This window comes from Zophobas morio, unplaced genomic scaffold, assembly GCF_036711695.1.
Source record: "Zophobas morio isolate AGI-343-1 ecotype UQ-CSIRO unplaced genomic scaffold, CSIRO_AGI_Zmor_V1 ptg000030l, whole genome shotgun sequence".
In the NCBI taxonomy this organism is placed as follows: domain Eukaryota; kingdom Metazoa; phylum Arthropoda; class Insecta; order Coleoptera; family Tenebrionidae; genus Zophobas; species Zophobas morio.
The window spans coordinates 7894212-7913473 of NW_026972135.1; the positions used below are offsets into that span (position 1 = coordinate 7894212).

General features: G+C 32.4%; 1 protein-coding gene across 3 annotated transcripts; it reads right to left on the minus strand.

Annotated features, from left to right (window-relative positions):
- Window positions 1-1964: 1964 nt before the first annotated feature.
- LOC135138162 (uncharacterized) lies at window positions 1965-19188 on the minus strand. 3 transcript variants are annotated; one of them, XM_064068055.1, is made up of 4 exons: window positions 19127-19188; window positions 10158-10290; window positions 9440-9568; window positions 1965-9103 (listed from the first exon to the last, which is right to left on the minus strand). In XM_064068055.1, exons 2-4 carry the CDS (start codon window positions 10278-10280, stop codon window positions 2972-2974), a joined length of 6384 nt encoding a protein of 2127 aa, XP_063924125.1. In that variant the 5' UTR covers window positions 10281-10290; window positions 19127-19188; the 3' UTR covers window positions 1965-2971. The 3 variants fall into 3 exon arrangements, with proteins under 3 accessions (XP_063924125.1, XP_063924124.1, XP_063924123.1); XM_064068054.1 differs by lacking the exon at window positions 19127-19188 and adding an exon at window positions 17967-18290; XM_064068053.1 differs by lacking the exon at window positions 19127-19188 and adding an exon at window positions 17608-17815.
- Between the last annotated feature and the right edge of the window lie 74 nt (window positions 19189-19262).

The following is a 19262-nucleotide window of genomic DNA, read 5'->3' on the forward strand; positions in this document are numbered from 1 at the left end:
TTTAAAAAATAGTTTACTAGACCTACCGAATATACACAAAAAATTTAGTAAAAATCGGTCAATGCGTTTCGGAGGAGATTGGTTACAAACACTGTGACACCAGAATTTTATATTAAATTATTTTAGAAAAAAATTCATTACCATAAAAAAGGTTATACTGAGTCGACCTTAAAAGATTGACGTATGCTGTCGCGGACTTTTTTTTAGAACTTTTAGAAGGGAACAATTCCATCATACATGATTTTTATGTAACTTTAACCGTTTAATAAGCAGCGTAAGCAACGGAAGCTGTCAAAGGAAGAATAATTTTCCCGTTTTTCCGATATTTTTCATTGCTGCTCCGCTCCTATTAATCATAGGGTGATGTTATATAGCCTATAACCTTCCTCGATAAACGGACTTTCCAACACAAAAAGATTTTTTGAATTCAAATCAGTAGTTTCTGACATTGGTGCGTTCAACCAAACAAACTCTTCAACTTTATAATATAAGTAATTATAGAAGTATAGAAGTATAGATAAAATGCCAATTTCTTTTTAATCTCAAAATTGTTTTCTTTTTGCTTTTCAATGGGCACAAGTTGATACAAAATTTGACACATCTAAGCTTCTAGCAATTTGATTTCCATTTGAGAGATTCAATGAAGGTAATCTGCATTGGCTCATTGTTTCTTAAAAAATTTTTAGTCATTTTTAATTTCGAAAAAGATCTTTCCGCTGAAACCATCGAAAGAGGTATTGTAAGAAAAGTGAAACATGCTGTGATAATTTCAGTGACACTACTATTACAGGTAGGTCATTCTGTAATAATTTCCCAGTCCAGTTTTTTTTCTACTTAAAAAATTAGTTGTAACATACGTCAGATATATTTTATTATTCCAAAAAAGCACCACAAGAACAAAATTAAAATAGTTTTGAAAATACGAAAATTTTCATAAAACACAACTGAAACTGATTTTTTTTTTCATGTTTTATTACAGCATGAAGTTTCACTGTAGAACTGAGGACAAAATTTAAGTATTTTATTGTCTTGCATCATAAATTACCTAGTCATACTTTTGTCGGATAAAGATAGGTAATTTACTACATGGGGTGTTAGATTTGCTACAATGGGATTGCGACACTGCGACAGGTTTATTACAAACAGATGCTCCTGCATTTTCGACCGCCGGTGCCGGTCGCTAAAACCCGAGTTTATTGAGTCTATGATATTGAGATGCCGCCCTTTGCAGCAAAAAATTCGTAAATAGCAATCGACCATCGATCCTGGGATTACCGCACATTTTCGAATTTTTTATTTCAGAATGTAGTTTGGGCAATAATATAAAAAAAATCTAATAAAAAAATGTTCGTGTGACCGGACCGGGCCCCTTGGAGCAGCGGGCCCGTGTTCCGCCGAACACGCGGAACACCGGTAGTTACGCCACTGTGCTTAGTTATTCTTATATTGGAGAGGTGAGAATAAATAATGGGAAGGAGAACAGAAAGCAAAAGTGTTAATTATACTTACAAGACGATGGATAGATGAGGAAGATTAACGGCTTCAACTTCTTTAAAATTTTATCAACAACAGATTCACTATGTGTAACATATTAACATTTAATGTTGTTTGCCAGTGTCGTTAGTCGGACATGTATTCTGAACGAATATTCTGTGTTAATAATCTTAGACCAGTAGGTATTTTCCCTGGGGTTCAAAATATTCTAAAAGCCTTGGTACTTACGTCTCCTGTTTATGTTTAATCAGTGATTCTAAAAAATTGTACCCTAATATGGTTAGGTCGTTAGGTCCATGCTTTGTTGTGGCTGATGCAAAAAATTGTCACTATAATGAAACAATGGTAAAACGGGTGACTTAAATTAATACAAAAATATGATAATAATATCAGACAAATTTTTACAAATCAAGACAAATAATGGTTAAAGGAAAACTTATTTATAATTTTTATTTTTATCAAATCAACCTAAAACAAAAATAAACTGCAAGTTACTTAAATCATATATAAGATAATAAAATTTGTTGTCATTATAAGACTCGAGTCACAATTTATTAATATTATTAAAAAATGTACACTTACGAACGTTAACACAGTTCTACTATAGAAAAATACAGTATTTTATATAGATACATATGTAACAAATAAATCTATAAATGTTTGCTATGAGGACGTTCTATTAATACAATGTGTCCTCACTGTTGTAAAAGCTTCAGATAAGTGCATAAATATTTGTTGCTCACTTTGTAAAAGTTAAGTAATGAAAGTTTTGTTAACATCTTATAAAAATTCATTTCTCAAGAATATTTAGAACACTTCAAACTTAAGCTATTAAACACTCCTAGTATTCTACTCTTAGATGAAAAACATATTTATGATTAAAAAATCAATGACATGTGTGACAAAAGTGAGACAGAAGTGAGTACCGGATCCAAATTATGCAGGGTACTTCTACAAAAAGCATAGGCACCAAACGTGATTACAAACCAATTGCGAAAGTAGATATTTAGGACACAAGTGAATAAAAACAAATTTTATGGAAACTGCTAATTTTATCGAATGGATAAAATTAAATTGTATGGGTAGATACCTCGGCAAGAGAAGGAAATATCACCTAAAGGAAGAAATGTTCTAAAAAGATGGCACTATGTTAATATTTAATAAAGTTTATCTGTAGGCAACAACGTAAAAAAAAACAAAACCGTGCAATGACTATATATTTTTGGTTCTAAGGTTCTAGCTGTCAAATTTCTCTGCGCATGAGTATTTTTAAATTATTTAAAGTTTTTTAAAAGTGTGAGGCTAAAATTAAAAAAAAATAAATAAAACCGTCTGTTGCTACAATTTTTTCAACCATATAAGTAAAAAGAGCGAAATTAAAATATATGCTTAACGTTTAAACATACAACTAATTTTGTTCATCTACTTAAGTGTTCTACATAATTTGAAGCATAACTTAAACGAAGCTGTATAAATTTCAAGACATTTCTGCACCAGCACCAAATTCGACCAGCGTTTCGACAACCTGATAATTATTTGTTGAACATGCAAGTTCCAGTGGTGTTTTTCCGTGATCGTCTTGAACGTTGACATCAATACCGTTATAAATTAAGTAATTAATTAAATTATTATTCTGTTCTGAAGATTCCAAAGCATAATGGAGTGCACTTTTCTTGTCATTATCTAAAATATTTAATTCAGCTCCATGTTCGTATAATTCTTTGACGAACAAAAAGTTACCACTTCTGCATGCCAGTTGCAATGGAGTCGTTCCACAGTTATTTTGAGCGTTTACGTTAAAGTCTGCTGCAGATAATAAATAGTTTAATAACTCTATAACTTTATCTGTCGTTCTTGAAACGTAATGCAAAATGTTATTGTTATTGTTATCTAACGATTGCAGTTGAGCACCTGCCTTCAACAGTACGTCTATGTTATCACTTTTACGTGCAAAATGTAATGGGGAGGCACCGTATTTATTCACGCAGTTTACATTTAAGCCATTAACTAGTAACAATGTTATCAGATTTGTATTTGTATCAGTCGAACTTGATGCATAGTGTAGTGCGTTATTTCCGTTATAGTCAACGTCGTTGATGTTAGCTCCGTTTGCTAGTAGAATTTGTGCAGTTTCTAAATTGCCACAGTTGCAAGCAAGATGTAATGGTGATACTCCGTTTTTATTTGGTACATTAATATTTAGACCCCGTCGTAATAAAAGACGTATCAGTTTTTCATTGCTTTTATTCGAATAACTTGCGTAATGTAATGCACTGTTGTTGTCGTTGTCTAAAATATCAACTTTAGCTTCCTCTAACAGTAACACTTTAGCAAGTTTGTAGTGACAGTATTGGCAAGCAAGATGTAAGGCTGTTGTCCCGTAGATGTTTTGGGTGTTAATGTCAAAAATGTTTAAATCTAAAAATACCACTAACATCATGTGTAAATCGTCCTCATCACCTTCAGATCGCATAAGGTAGTGCAAAACATTGTTTTTATTGCTGTCTAAAACAGAAGCATTCGCTCCAAAGTGTGTTAACATTGCAGCGACATATGGTTCACTACATTCACATGCAATATGTAATGGTGTTATTCCATACTGATTCTGACAATTAATGTCAAGACGGTCATCAGTCCACAAGCTTAATATGATGTTCTCAACATCATCTCGGTCCACTAATGCATAATGGAGAGTATTATTTTTTTTATCTTCAATATCAAATTTTGCTCCACACGTAAATAACTCTAATATGTTATTAGAATGACCTCGCAAAAATGCAAGTTGTAGAGGAGTCTGTCCATATTTATTCTGAGCATTTACATCAACCCCATCAATTATAAGAAGCAGTATTATTTCTTCATTATCTTCATTTGAAACAGAAGCGTAGTGTAATGCCGTATTACCGTCATTATCCACGACTTTCGCTTTTGCACCTACTTTCATCAACGACTCTGCCATTTCGAAATCTCCTTCATAACAGGCGATTTGTAATGCAGTAATTCCTTGTCGATCAGCATCAAAACCGACTTCACCAAGAAGTATTGTGTTTTCCAAATCTAGATAAAAGTACTTACTCTGTCGATTGAATATTATCACTAGATCATTTGGGTAAACAATATTGTTCAAATTTGCATTTGTTTCGTAGGTATGTTGAAGCTTCCCTCTTTCCAAATGGAACACACTGGACAGATTCGAATTCACAACGCTATAAATATCAGATCTTTCCTCGAAGGTATGTCCAGATGATCGGTTGTTTTTATCCAGATTTACAACCGAGTCATTTTGAAGTAGTTTTTCAACGATTTCATTATCGTTATTTTCTCTTGCAAGTTGTAGAGCTACTGATCCATCATTACTTTCACAATTACCGTCGATTCCATTCTCAATCAGTAAAAATATAATTTCTCTGTTTTCTTCCCAATTTTTTGCCGCATAATGTAGTGCGTTTTTGTTCTTGACATCCACGGTATTAATCTCAGCCCCATTTGTAAGTAGTAATTGTGTAGAATGATATTTACAAGTTTGGCAAGCGATATGAAGGGGTGTTTGTCCTTTTTTGTTCTGTAAATTGATATCTATACCACTCTGTAACAGTAATTCCATTATTTCAACATTTTCGTCTTCTGCTGATAATGCGACATGTAATGCGTTGCCATGAAAATAACATCGGTTCAAATTATTTACATTTATACCTTTGTTAAGTACTGCTGCTACTAGTTCAATATTACCCTCCTCACATGCTCTGTCTAAGAGTGAAAATCTAAAAACATTTTTCTCATTGATGTCGACACCATGATTTATCAGGATGTCCATCATTGTTTCAACAGCTTGACCTTTTACCTTAGCATAATCTAACAAGTTAAGGATAAACCAGGCTAAAATTTTTGCATCAGCTCCCTTTTCAAACAGTTTCTTTACAATTTCATGTCTACCTTTCTCACATGCTTTATCTAGTAGAGTCAAACATTGTATATTTCGTACGTTTACATTCACGTTCCAGTTGTCTAACAAATATATTATAAATTCTTCGTTTGCTTCAATGTCATCTTCATCGTCCAATAATTTATGTAAAATGGTATCGCCGTCGGCAGACTTTGCACCATTTTCTGTTAAAACCTGCCACATGTCCACTAGTTTATCATCATATGCGTCATCCAGAATAGTTGTTTCCATGTATATTTTGTTTAAATATACATCACCTTTTATTAGTAATTCAACAATTTTTATATTTCCTTCTCTCGGCGTTTCTATTGTACCGACATCATCTTCAGCGCCTAAAACTGCAGTGCACAATAAACGATGGATTTGTTTTTTGTTAATGTTCGGATTGGATGTGGTAATATCAAAAAACAAATTAAAGTAACCCATCTGTGCCGCGTAATAGGCCAACGCTTTTTCATCATAAAACTGAAAAACTGAAGTTTGCAACCCCTGAAAAGTTAATAATGACTTTTCAAACAATGTTTCTATCACATACAAACATTTCGATGCTAACGCATATTCCAGACAGTCGAAATTAAATAAATCGTCGCGTTCGGCTATTTTGAATTTGATTTCTGGTTTTCCGAAAAGCATTGCTATAATTTTTGTATATGTTGTAGATTCGCGATTTATCCTTTCTTTATCTTCAGGATAATTCATTCCATAAGAACATGCGATGTGTAAAGCGTTACGACCAGCTTCGTCTTTAGTACCAACGTTTTCAATTTGTTTTTCACACTGGTGGATATCCTTATAAATTACGGCCAGATGCAATGGGTTCTTTTCGGCCATCATTACATTAAACATGATTCGCAAATTTTCGTACCTTATAGAAAAAAAGTTTCCTCCAAGCAATCTGACTTTGTCTTGATGTTTCTTGAACCAAACCGAAGCGAAATATTCTGCGTACGTTTGGTGATTAAATACAACTTCTTCATATTCGTTGATATTTTTAATTATTCCGTATTTGTCACCGTTACTTTTTAACTCATCGATAAACTCTTGAGACTCTTGGGTATTTAACGTCAATTTCTCAAAATCTGAGGAGTCGAGACATGTTTTAACAGATACAAGTTCATACTGCTTTAAAAGAAGTCGGATAACTCCTAGTTGATGTTCTTGATTGCCGCCTATAACTTTCTTATAACAGGATTCTATTTTTCCGTCGAAAAACATGCGGTACATCTTAGTTAATACAAATAAACCTTCTTGCATCAAGTCTTCGTATAATTGTTTATTGTTGAGAAACATTTCTGTTATTATATAGAGTTGCAGCGGAATTCCCAACAATGCTTGACTTCTGTTAAGATCAACACTGTTAGACATTGCAGTTGAGATTTTTTGTATTTCTTCAGGTTGGTATTTGCCGATCAACCTATCGTAGATGTAACTTTTTTGTTCGTTTCGTCTTATTTCTTCTATTTCGATTGGCACAATATTTAACGTTTGGGACAGTTGTTCGCGCAAGTTTTCTCTTGAAGTAACCCAAACATTGACACCTTCTGCGAATAAGTGCTGTATGCAGTCCATGACCAATTTAACGTAATTGCTATGCACTTCGTCTAATCCATCAAAAAATACATGGATTTTTTTGTTCCTTAACAAAGTACTTATAATGTGTTTTGTAAGCAGGTCATCTTGACTATCCTTCACTTCGACAAAATAATGTAACAACTCTCGGAGATTTGACCCTTTTGCAAAAACCGAATTGTAGTTAATCAAATCAATATTAATTGCCCAACAATCACGTGGACAATTGTAATTTAAAATTTTGAATAAACTTGTTTTTCCCATACCTGGGGGTGCACAAAAAACATTTAACAGGTCTTTAAAACTGGCAAATATATTAGCTTCTTCTGTATATTTTCGTGTAAAGTGAAATGGGGCTTGTTTTCCTTTTCTTCTTATTAAAGTGCAGTACTCTTGGTCGACTACTTGTAACAAATAAACGTTCTGTTTTTTAGATTTGTCACAAAATTCATCAAATTTGTTATCACCACATTTACTTTCCGTAGAAACAAAAATACAATTGTTATTCAACTTTACAATTTCTGTAGATAAGTAATCAGATAATTCGATGACTTCAAAATATTTAACCAACATATTAGTAAAACTTTTATCGCAGTTAATAATAATTGCGTTACTTCTCATTAAGCCTGCAAGTTTAAAAATGTCTTGAATATTGATAAAATTTGCATACACAGTTCTCGGGATATATAGATCGGGTGGTTCTTCCACTTGTTTACCAATTAACATATATTGGCATTGAGACATGACAAATAGATCTTCAGTTCTGACGTGCCTAGCAATATTTAAGTCAGTCTGCAATAAATGGCTTAAAGGAATATAGTTTCTGCCTTGCAGAGAAACATTAAATTTATTTTTAATATTGGAACAATATTCTTCGTTTGGGTGATTTTCGATTATGTCAGATAAAGTTTTAAAAATAGACCAACCGTGAAACTGGTAGTTTGAATCGTCAGTCAACAAAAGAACTTTTTTATTTTGTAAGGATTTGTGCAAAAGTTTCATCACTCGTTTTACTACATTCGCGTTAGATTTATCAACCGTAATAATAAGAGGGATTTTTCCCCAATGCCATAAAATTTTTGCCTTTTGTACGCTGCTTAATTCAGTTTTACGTTGCTGTGCGTATTGATCCAGAGGGGATGTGTTACAGTCGTTATTTTCTTCGACTTCTTTCCACATATTGACAACTATATCTTCTTGATTTTTACCGACAATCGTCATCTCGAAATCCATTATCGCTTGTTTTAGCAAATCGGTTTTCTCACTAGTTCTCTTCCCAGTTAATGTTTTTATGTAAGGTGATAGTGCTAGTTCGGTTAACTTGACTAACAATAAGTGTTTTGTTAAAACAAAATTTTCCGACCACCAATATTCCATAAATTGTAAGAAAGGGTCCAAAATGTCGTATTGACTTTGTAGCAAATTGTCGAGCTTTACTTTAAGGCTTCCTTTTACGCTTTCAACATCATCCTGATTTGTGAAAAAATAGAACTTGCTGCAGACGTTCGCCACGCTTTTCAGTTCTTCTGTTTCAGAGTCACCGTTTGGTTTCACCTTAAAGATTTTATTCTTATCGTCGTCAGAATTTACCAATAATTCTTTGTATTCCAGGTTGCTACAATCTTCTACTAACAACGATGTGTACTTTTTGTTAAAAGATAACACAGAGCCGTCTCGAATGGCGGTTTGGCTGTTTGTATAGAGAATAAAGTGAAGATCTTCATCCTGTTTCTCAAAATTGGAAATAGATTGTAAATAATGAGGTAAATAGAATTTACTCTTTTGTTGTTTCTTATTTTTGTGGATGTTTTCGTTTGTCAACAAACCTTCGGTAATGTAGTCCTTGTTAAATTTATGCTTTAATTGGAAAAGAAAAGTCGACCGTTTACCATTTTTAAAAGTCGCTTCAATTTCGATGTCATCAAAATCGCCACATTTCTTATTATTGGTGGTCATGCGGAAATCAGAAACATTTTCGTCTAAACCGAACTTCAGAGCATAGAGTGCGCATGTCAGGTATTCGTACCCTCTGCCGAGATCTACTACTCCCTTTCTTTTTTCATAAAAACAAAAATTTGAAGAAACCGTTGGTTGAACCTGAAAGATTACGTTTATAGATATATCACAGTAAAATTGCAAATATTTTCTATTAAACATACGTTACAGAAAATATGTATCAAAGCAGTGCAAGAGAACGAGCCAAAATGGAAACCATCTTTAATTTTGAAAATTGTATTAAAAGAAAGATAATAATAGAATATAAGATATAATGAAAATGACAATTTGTGAAAACATGAACATTTGCTCATATTTTAAACTAAAAATTACTTTTTCTCTGATAACTAAACAAGTAACATACGAAGCTTGACTCAGTTCGGAATTAAAAAATTGCTTTACCGTAAGAATCATTCCATGAATGTTAAAAGTACTCACATCTGTTTCTGGTTCGTTTGAAGAGATTTGATCCGCCTGTGGACTGGTGTTTGATTGCAACTGCTGATTTTCATTATTCACCTCTATATTTTCTTGTGGCGCCTGCTGTGTACTTTCAGTTTCTGGAATCTTTTGAAACAAATTATTTTTTGTCTGCAAAATAATTAAAATTACAAAATGTAATCGTCAAGTTATTTACACTAGTACAATCATTTGCAATAGAGGCATTCCTGATAAAAAAAAATCAGTGTAAACAAAAGAAAGATAATAATGATAGGTATCTATTTATCGCTTAATTTAAGTACATATATCTGTTTAGTCAAGGGTTCTTATATCTTTCAAAAATTGTAAACTGCAAGCTTGAGTTGAGAACTATCTTTGTTCATTTGCAGATAACACCTTTTTATTGAAATTTTTTGTTGTAACAAAATAATTTTCGGCGTTTTCAATTTGAATGACTCAGAAATGTTGGAACTTGATAATATGATTTCTAAATAACAAGAAATGTGGCAAACCAGCGTTAAGTGAACGTCAGCCTCCCACACTGACAGAGACAGACACACTATTTTGTCAATGAGTCAGTTTATCCAACGTGAAAAAACATTCCATAGCTCACATTTGTCTAAAAACTTCCTGAACGGTTTATAACAAGTAATGACGTACAAACAAAATTTCAACTCGACTAAAATCGCATCTTGATAGCAACGAAAAAACTTACATCTTGTTTTGGTGCTGGCTGCTGCTGGAATCCTGAGCTTTCTGCTATTTGTTGGTCTAGAAGCTGAAGTTCTTCTAGAAGTCGTCGTCTTCTTTCGTCAAGTGACTCTTGAGTATTCTCCATGATCGAGTATCTAATTTAAGAAATACAAACATACGTGAGTTCCACTGGGATATTTGTTTGTGACATAATAAATACTTAATAATATAAGATAATAATAAGATAATAAATAAGTTCAAATGAGAATTTAGCTTTATAGACTTTAAATTTTTATTCTGGATTGTGGTATTATTATTTTTCATTCTTAAGAGAAGACGCTAACCAATATTTGTTTAATTATCCGAACCACAAAAGTGTTGACTACATTTCAAAATATTGTCATACATAAGTGTTATTTTCGAGACATTGCTCCGGTTTGAACATTTTTACCTCAAAGACAAAGATCCTTGTGAAAAACTTCTTCATTACAAAAAATATAGACCATAATCCACAACTTTGCCGCTCATTGACTTTAAAATCTTCAATAATAAAAAAACTGGCGTGTTGAAAATTCTAGTACACCTCTGCAACCAACAATGAAGGATTTTTTTTTTTTTAAATTTAAAGACACTAGTAGAGTAAGATTTACATTGTTAGAAATTAGAATCAATAATTTTTTTATTTCATGCGAATTACTACGAAATTTTGATAAATAAAAATCGAATTTTAACACGAACAGATGTAAAATGACAAAAACTTTATGATATATTGTGTAAGATCATAGACAAAAGGCCATGATTTTGTTGAGCGTCATGAATTACATTAAATCAATGCTCTTTCTCATCAAAAATTATCAAATTAAATGCGTACCTACGTGTTCGTTAATAGAAAACAGAATACACTTTGTACATACAGTTTTAAATTATTTAGCTCCAATTGTGACCATCAACTGTTTCGTTCAGAATAGTATTGTTATGAAGATCGGTAATTAAATCGGTGTGGGTATAATTCCACAATTTATTTCTTAGTATCTCGAATTTACATGACTAATTACACAGCGATTATGTACAAAATAATTCCGGCGCAACTTGACTGATTTCACTCATTTAAACCCATACTCCCCCTCTAGAGGTTTCGTGATCGAAGTATTTCTGGAATACCCATCGCGACTTCCGCTTTCAGGTTTTTCTTTAGCCAACGCCGCCCGGCCGCCGTCACCGACGATGAGTCACCGATCATTGCCGCACATACTAGAAAACCCATAGGTGTCGTACTGGGGCCGCGTATGCGTTTATTTCGTAACAGCATATTATGATACTAGTTTATAATGCAAGGGATTATGGCATGAAGCTTCAGAAGCTGAACCAAATTTAGTGCCAAAAAATGAGAATTTATATAAAAGAGTATGAAAAATTTTGGAAGTGGGTGACAACGGTGATTGAAAAAGCTATGTTTGCATATTTTGCGGACCAGCTAAATTACTTGTCTTTTAGGTTTCAAGTTTGTATATGGATTACAAACAAACAACACAAATAATAAACTGGATTAGTTTTGATAAGATAATAAGAAAGAATAAGTTGTTTTTGAAAAATAGAGAATAATAATTAGGAACCACGGTTAGAAACACCCCAACAAAAACAAAAACGACCACACTTTACGAAAAAATGATAAATGTAGTTCTACTTAGTGTACAGAGACATTGCATAGTTTCATCTCTTTTCTAGTCAGGGGATTTTGTGAAATAGAGTAATTGGCATGTTGCGTAGCATTAGTCACGTGTTTGTAAGGATATATATGTTACAGCTAATATCCGAAATCCGTTATTATGCATAATAACTAGACATTTTAGGAATTATGCGTAATAACTAAACTTGTCAGTTATTATGCATAATAACCGGAAAGATTAGGAATTATGCATAATAACTGAAATTTTCAGTTATTATGCATAATAACGGAAACGTTTAGGTAATATTGATAATAACTAACAGAGGAACAGGAATTACGCATAATACCTGAAACGTTAGTCAATAGTCATTATGCATTGTGCTTAACAGGTGCATGTGATGTGTAGGGGAAAGCGAGGCGGGGTGGGCAGCTTTTTTGAAAATATTTTTTTAAATAATAATTGTTTTCTGCATAAATTGACAACTAGGTTTCAGTACCGTTTCAGGCAGGTTTTTGCATGGAACATAATTATGGCAAATATTTTAAACATAGGGGTTAGCGATTTTTGAAAAAAAAAATTACAGTTGTGACCACTGTGGGCTGTGACTGGGTTCAGTTGTCAAAGAGATAGCGAAAACTAGTCACAGCTTAAATTAGATAAATTTATTTTAATAAAAAACATTAAAAAAATATGCTCAATTTATAACAACCAGTAGGTATTATTAGGAAAATAAAAAGACAACTCGACCTTGTAAACTTATACTACTTAATTTATACTCGAATTAAGTCGACAGGGAAAGTTAAAGGTCCTCTGGCTCTTGGAGTGCTTCCTACTGCATTTGGTAGAGGAAGGTAACCTACCATAGCATCCTTTGAAACCACATCCTTATCCACTCTTTCGAGAAAAACAAGTAAAAAGTATTCTCACATTTTTTCCCTATCAATTCCCTATCAATTGTATCATGTTTGCTCTCCTCATACCAGTGTTCATCCACATCATCTTCACCTTTTGTTCTATTGTTTTACGCCTTCCTTAGCGACTACTTTATTTGGTTTTTGTACTGTTGTCATCCCATTCTCATTTACATTATATGGATAATCAAAAATGGTTGGAATTGAGTTATTTATGATTTTTAATTTCCATGTCTTGGATAAGCTGGTAGTGACATAGTCAAATAAAATGACAAATTAATATAAACATAAAATGGTGAATGTGACGTTAACCTTATAATGTTTATAAACAAAAATCCATCGTAAATGCTTCTCTTCTGGATTGAACGTCCGATTTACAAAAAATGACAGTTTTTTTTATTATTTTTTTATATGTCCTTGATTTTTACTTTAAAAAGTAAAGACATGTCTACGCCTTCAAGGTTGAATCGATTACAACTAATATTAATTATCCGATATATTTGATGTGATTTGAAATTATAATATGTCATAAATAAATACTTCTAAAATATCAAAAAAACCGCTGACAACGGGTTTATTATAGCTCTGAACAGTGCAGTAGCCTCTAGAGTTTTCAAAGACTGATTAAAATTAATTTGAGAGTCTTCCATGGTCGGAGTCAATACATGATCGTTTTCTGGCTTGGGACCGTGTTAATTGAGTTTTTGGGCTGAACGTTTCGTAAATGGCACCTTCAGGAGCAGGGTTGAGAAATTCGGAATAAGGCAAAAAAGCACGGTAATTCAGTAACCATACCAGAAGCGAAACTCTTCTGAACATACCACTTACGAAAGTGTGCGAAATGTTGAGCCCAAAAACTCAATTAACACGGTCCCAACCCGAAAAACGATCATGTACAGATTAAAATTCTTTTTCAAAAAGATCGTAAACCAGCGCTTTCGTTCGTTGTTCAGTTTTCCGACATATAGTTTTGTGGCGGCACAAAATCACGTATGGTAAGCGTAGAAAGATAAGCTCTCGTAGTCTAGAGGTCAGGATACCTACCTGGCAAGCGGGTGACGTGTGGTTCGATTCCGACCGAGGTTGCAAGATTTTTCTTACCTACAGTTTTTTTATCCGCCTTTACAAATTGGTAAACGAGTCTACGGACTGCATCAGACTTGCTTTAGATAATAATCTGCTAAAAGCTCCTCATCCCCATTAGTAAAGCTTTGACGGGAACTATGTCTGGGCTGCATTCTTGGAACATTATCATTATCAAGTGTTGCTGTTTCCTAATTAATTTCTAAGTTTTCGTCTTTTTTACATATCATGTTAAAGCCCACTTTGTTAACCATCCTTAATGCATCACTATTCTAACGGCCGTGGACAGTGTCTTGATTATACTCATGTTTGATTTTCTTTTTCGGTTGCGAACCATTTTTTATTTTTTATGAAAAACACGCCGCGGTTAGATTTTTTTTTCAATAACTAGATCCTACTCTTATGCACTGCTAGTAGTGACCACTCTGCCCCAATTATATGTGGGATCACAATTTGAGCCCTGTTTAATTTCGGATTTTCTGCATGTTAATGATATTCCAACTGTATCAATTTCCCTTAGAAAAGCAGCCACTATTGCTTGAGGTACTAGTTAGTCAAAGCTATCAACGGTGCAATTGTACAAAATTTTTCAGAAACAATACTTAGATGTCGTTCCAAAAAAAAAAAAAAATAGATTATGTAATAGTAAGTGCCACCAAAGCTTTTCTTGTTTAAATAAATAAAAGTCCCTTATTTTGTTCGTTAACTGCTAGAATTTATTTTTGTTTCGTTTCTATATAATTTTTTTCAAAATATGTATTTTAATTAAATATATATTCAATTTCTATTATAGCTGTTTTTTCTCTACTACATAGTTAAAATTTCAACAAGTCATTTTTCATGATAAACCAGTACAGTACTCTCCTTTTACTCCCTCTGTGTCAAATTAAGTGTCAGATTTCTAAAAAAAAAATCTATTTTTTAGTTCCTAAGCATAAGCTAAGGAAGTGCTGTACCTAATCGAGTCCATCAGACCACTGGCTACTTCTATATTTTCTCGACGTTTCATGACCCGTAAAGTACAAAATAAATAATAGTTTATAAAACTAAAAAAACACGCTTTTATTGCTAATCGAACTAAAAACTAGAAAATAATTTTTAATGACAGAGTTTAATATTACAGTAGTAGAAGATCAAACAATCAATCATAATAAATCACCTCAAATTAAAATTATAATAAAATTTAAGTTATTAGCAGAATAATTCAATTCAGAGTAAAAAGCGTGGGGTGCTTGATATTTTAAATATTACAATCATTCTATTGGCAACTATCTATGAGAGGATAGTTATGAACCGCAGTAAAATGCACCCCACGCTTTTTACTCTGAATTGAATTATTCTGCTAATAACTTAAATTTTATTATAATTTTAATTTGAGGTGATTTATTATGATTGATTGTTTGATCTTCTACTACTGTAATATTAAACTCTGTCATTAAAAATTATTTTCTAGTTTTTAGTTCGATTAGCAATAAAAGCGTGTTTTTTTAGTTTTATAAACTATTATTTATTTTTCATTTTTTAGTCTGCGACAAATTCATAAATTGGGGAATTAATTACTTATTTAGATTTTTCTAGAAAGAACCACTCAGTGGTCTCCGTATGATCGATCAACGGGAATTAGTTCGAAATCAATCGCCCTCACGGACCAACGGGACACAATTCATCATTGTGGTTAGTTTTACCCCCCAAATAGTTAATTTTCCTCCATGTTTCTATTTCTGAATCAAAATTTGTTATCTTTATTTAAGTTGGTGAGAATTCATGATTAGATATGTTTTAATTATAATTAATTCCTTCTTTACCGACTGTAAAACCAAAGCTATGCAGAAATTGTCCTTGAAACAGAAATAATCGGTATAGATCGGTATAATCGACACGGAGAGAGATAACCGTGGTATATACTGACACAATTAAGATCCGATCAGCCATTTTTGCACACGTTTAGTTAATTAAAACTCCGTTCTTGTTTTTTTCATTTAATATCCGTTATTTGTATTTTAATCAAGACTATAATTACAACGAAGAGTAAACCAGATACTACAGGCATGCGCAGATCGCGCGCTAGCTTTATCTCTTTTACTCCACTACACAGGATCCATAAAAGAATTTATAAATCCTGGCGGTCCTAATAAGGATAATGGGAAACTGTTATCAAATTATTGCATTGTCATCGATCCTTGAGACGTGTGCAAAGTTTCAAGATGATCAGACTTTTAGAAACCGATGAAAATTAAGCTCAAAGATTCCGTTACATACATACATACAACCCAAGCTAATAAAAGCGTGATAAAAAGTGGGTCTCCCATTTCTGTATGTCTGTTGTCTGTCCGGATTTTATTAGACAGACACTGCTGGTCCGATTATTGTCACATTTTATGTATGTATTAGGAATATCATGTATATGGTAAAACGCTAACCGAAGTTGTTTAATTATCCCCACCAACAATGTGATAAAGTCATTTTCAAAATTTATATTTGTAAATTTTCAAGAGTAATATACTCCTGCACTTTTAGTTTATAAATTTGTGTTGAGTTTTTACCCTAGACATTCAGATTTTTGGAAAAAAAAATCAAAATGGTACCTATAACAACAATTTGCAATGTAGCTTTGAAACTACAAAACCGAATCTTCAGAAATCTTACAAACGTTTTATGATACAATTGATATGGATAGTTTTGTTTTGGTGAAATATGTACATAAAAAAATGTAAAGCATTTTGTGTTTCTGGGACAAGTAGATAAAAAGAAAGGTTCACATTTGTACATTAATTTTTTACGGAAAAAATGTGAGAATACTTACTCTTCTTTTTCTCGTAAGAGTGGATAAGTATGCGGTTTCAAGGGATGTTATCGTAAGTTGCCTTCCTCTGCCAAATGCAATAGGAAGCACTCCAAATACCAAAGGGCTTTTAACTTTCCCTGTCGACTTATACTAGTAGGTATAAATTAATATAAATTTACAAAGTCGAGTTGTTTTTTTTTTTCCATAATAATACTTATTGGTTACTTATTAAAAGTTTAGCATACTTTTTATGTTTTTTATTAAAATAAATTTATCTACTTTAAGCTGTGATCAGTGAACCCCGTCACGGGCCCCACTGGTCACAATTATCACTTTTTCTTTTCAAAAATCGCCAACTCCTATGTTTAAAATATTTGCCATAATTATATTCCATGTAAAAACCTGCCTGAAACCGAATTGTCAATTTATACAGAAAACAATTATTATTTAAAAAAATATTTTCAAAAAAGCTACCCACCCTGCCTCGCTTTCCCTTACGTATCACATGTACAGTTTATTTAAAAAGAAAAAATGGGACAAATTACAGTAACATAAACGTCATATTCCCATTGCTTTTCATTGAACCTGATTTGTTCATCTTGTCCCGTTTTTTGTGAAATCAGCTGATACATTTGATATGGATAGTTTTGTTTTGGTGAAATACATAAAAAAAATGTACAGCATTTTGTGTTTCTGGGACAAGTAGATAAAATTAGGCAAAATGCTTAATGACTAACGTTTCAGGTATTACGCATAATTCCTGTTCCTCTGTTAGTTATTATCAATATTACCTAAACGTTTCCGATATTATGCATAATAACTGAAAATTTCAGTTATTACGCATAATTCCTAATCTTTCCGGTTATTATGCATAATAACTGACAAGTTTAGTTATTACGCATAATTCCTAAAATGTCTAGTTATTATGCATAATAACGTATTTCGGATATTAGCTGTAACATATATAAATCAGACTACAACTAGTAGCGACAAAGTTTTAACAAGTACCTACACGTATGCACTCACCTGATTTTTTTACTGCATAGTGAACAAGAACCCTTTATTTACACGTCAATAACACTGATAAATTACACCCATTGAAATCGGTATAAGCTCACAGTTTGAAGTAATTACTCTGCCAGAGATTTTATTTTCATCTTTCAAGTTAGCGGATTTTGTGAAACAATAACTGGTATTTTGCATATCAGTGGTAGGTATACATTTCGCAACTCCCTTCGCTTGTTTATACATAAAACTAAGATCGCTATCGCAATAGTTGTTTGAGTTTATATGATACTTTGGTCACGTGTTTGTAAATATACATAAATCCGACTATTAACAAGTAGCGACAAATTTTTAATAAGTAGCTTCATGTATTTACTCACCTGATTGTTTTACTTCATGGTGAACAAGAAAAATTATCGTCACCTGAGAACTGGTTTGCCGCATAGACCAGGCCGCGTCCGAGGGATTTTCGCCTCTGCTGTTTAGTGCAGATTTGCCGCATGTCGCACTTGGGGGAAGGGAAACATAGTTTAGACTGAGTGCTGATTTGCCCCATGTTCAAGCAGAAATTGATACAGTGTCGTTATCCGTTTTTAGGTATTTGCTTGCTGTTTTGCTTTTCAGTTTGGAGTTTGGAACGAAATCTTAATCAACTTCACGTGCAGAACAAGTTATATGGGAATGACTCATAATGTGAAATAAATAAAAAAGAGACTTAACAATTTTGATGAATGTGAAATTAAAAAAAACCAACTGTAATTTGTGCAACTCTTTTTTTTGTTATAGATGTTACAAATACTTTCGATTTTTTTTTTAAGAATGATTGAGTTTCAAATTATTAGATTCGAAATTTTACAAATTTAAATTTAACAGTAACATTTTTGTTTAATTTTTTCTTGGGAATGATTGAACTTATTTTCTCTAAAATTTTAGTGAACAAGATTTATAATGCTGCATACCCGTAAAATAGTTCACAATTTTTTTTTTGTATTCTTATTGGTAGTGATATTTCTAATTTTTTAAATTAAAATGCTGTAAAAGTATATAAAAATTAAAATTTCGAAGCGAAATCCACCTAAACATTCATAATTTACTACTGAACGTTTACAAAAATCAGCTTTTGACATAAAATGCTTGCAAATTTTGAAACAGAATTGGAATGTTGCTTGACAATCATGCCTAATACATTTTTGACTTGTATCTTTTAAAAAGAATTATTTCCGAATTTATAGCTATTTACAATTTACGACTTAGTTCAAGAATAAATTCCTTATTATATTTTTTGCCTATAACTAAATAGATGTATGTTGTTAACTTAGATAAGATACCTTACATCGAAACGAGTAATTTGTTTTTTAATATGATACGTTGCCTTTTTTTATCATTCTACATATTTGCCTAACCATTATTGTCGTGCAATTATGTGCGTGTACATAAAAATAAATTTACAATAATTTATTAATGGGTATATTTTTTTACCAGTTAATTTAAGTGGATGGTTATGTGTAATGTTAATAATAGCCTCATAAAATTCACTCACCGGATTTCAAAAGCTATTAAATCCAAATCTTATTGTTTATTTTTTTTACGTCTCGAGCGTAAGCAAGGGAAGTATTGTAATCAAGTTCATCGGGCGACTGGCTACTTTTATGGCGTCTCAACGTTTCATGATCCCT

Excerpts from the sequence above, each read along its gene's own strand:
- LOC135138162 (XM_064068055.1), bottom strand. The coding sequence starts at position 10,280 with ATGGAGAATACTCAAGAGTCACTTGACGAAAGAAGACGACGACTTCTA. Across the intron at positions 9,569-10,157 it reads AGCCAGCACCAAAACAAGAT|ATTCCAGAAACTGAAAGTAC; the intron begins GTAAGTTTTTTC and ends TTGTTTCAAAAG. Across the intron at positions 9,104-9,439 it reads CAAACGAACCAGAAACAGAT|GTTCAACCAACGGTTTCTTC; the intron begins GTGAGTACTTTT and ends GTAATCTTTCAG.